This window comes from Antrostomus carolinensis, unplaced genomic scaffold (genome assembly GCF_000700745.2).
Source record: "Antrostomus carolinensis isolate BGI_N321 unplaced genomic scaffold, ASM70074v2 scaffold30321, whole genome shotgun sequence".
NCBI classification, from domain to species: Eukaryota; Metazoa; Chordata; class Aves; order Caprimulgiformes; family Caprimulgidae; genus Antrostomus; species Antrostomus carolinensis.
The window spans coordinates 2,926-3,788 of NW_010296729.1; the positions used below are offsets into that span (position 1 = coordinate 2,926).

The 863-nt window shown below is 58.5% G+C and overlaps 1 protein-coding gene across 1 annotated transcript in view; it reads right to left on the reverse strand.

Annotated features, from left to right (window-relative positions):
• The window catches only part of PPM1J (protein phosphatase, Mg2+/Mn2+ dependent 1J), a gene marked incomplete at its 5' end in the record, with an annotated part of 6,179 nt that overhangs the window by 277 nt on the left and 5,039 nt on the right, over positions 1-863 (reverse strand). The window contains 3 exons of the mRNA XM_010178386.2: positions 148-299; positions 444-551; positions 734-797. Of these exons, the coding sequence (XP_010176688.2) occupies positions 148-299; positions 444-551; positions 734-797 (324 nt within the window). The remainder of the gene's footprint in view (positions 1-147; positions 300-443; positions 552-733; positions 798-863) is intronic.

Consider the following 863-nt stretch of genomic DNA (forward strand, 5'->3'; position numbering starts at 1 on the left):
CCCAAGGGAGCACTGCATGCTGTGGAGCAACAGCACTGGCCCCGAGGCCCGCGGGATGTGTGGCCACGACACTGCTCCAAGGAGCAAGGCCAAGGGGAGGTGTCAGAGTGCAGGACACCCTTGTCCCCTGGCCCACTCACAGCTCACCTGCACGGGTCATTGGGTTCATAGCTTGTCAGCACCTCCATCACCACACTGGCCACCTCCTTGTCATTGGTGACATCCCAGAGTCCATCAGTGCCCAAGACCAGAACGTCGTCAGGGCAGTGCTCGTACTGCGTGAGGTCATAAACCCTGACCTGGCAAGCAATGGGGCAAGAGGCAAGGGTGAGGGGCAGAGGAGGCTCCTGGAGAGCCTGGGTGAGCGCTGGTGCTACCCTGAGCCACTGCCCTGAGCCATGCCATGGATCTGGTCACCCTGGGCACGGAGCAGCTGGGCTCACCTCTGGGAAGCAGGACAGGAAAGGCTTGATGTGGATGTTGGAGCTGAACACCTTGAGGTCATGGTCTCCCAGGCCCCGTGTGACCCCAATCGTGGCCATCACCCGCGCCTGGAGAATGGCAAAACCAAAAGAAAAGTTTCAGCTGCTTCGTCTCCACCTCCATCCCAGCTCAGAATGGGTGGCACTGGAGTAGTGACAGCACTAGCAAAAATGGGCTGGAAACTCCCAATTCAGTGAGGGCAGGGGGGAAGTGACCCCCCCCCACAGCTCCTGCCACCACAGCACTTCACCTTTTTGCCTTCCCCGTAGATAAGTGGGAACTTCAGATCATCCTCTTCTATCTTTTTGTAAGCCCTGGTTAAAAGAAGCCAGAGACAACATGTCAGCAGGTGAAAGCTCCCAGCACCTCCCCTGCCCGCT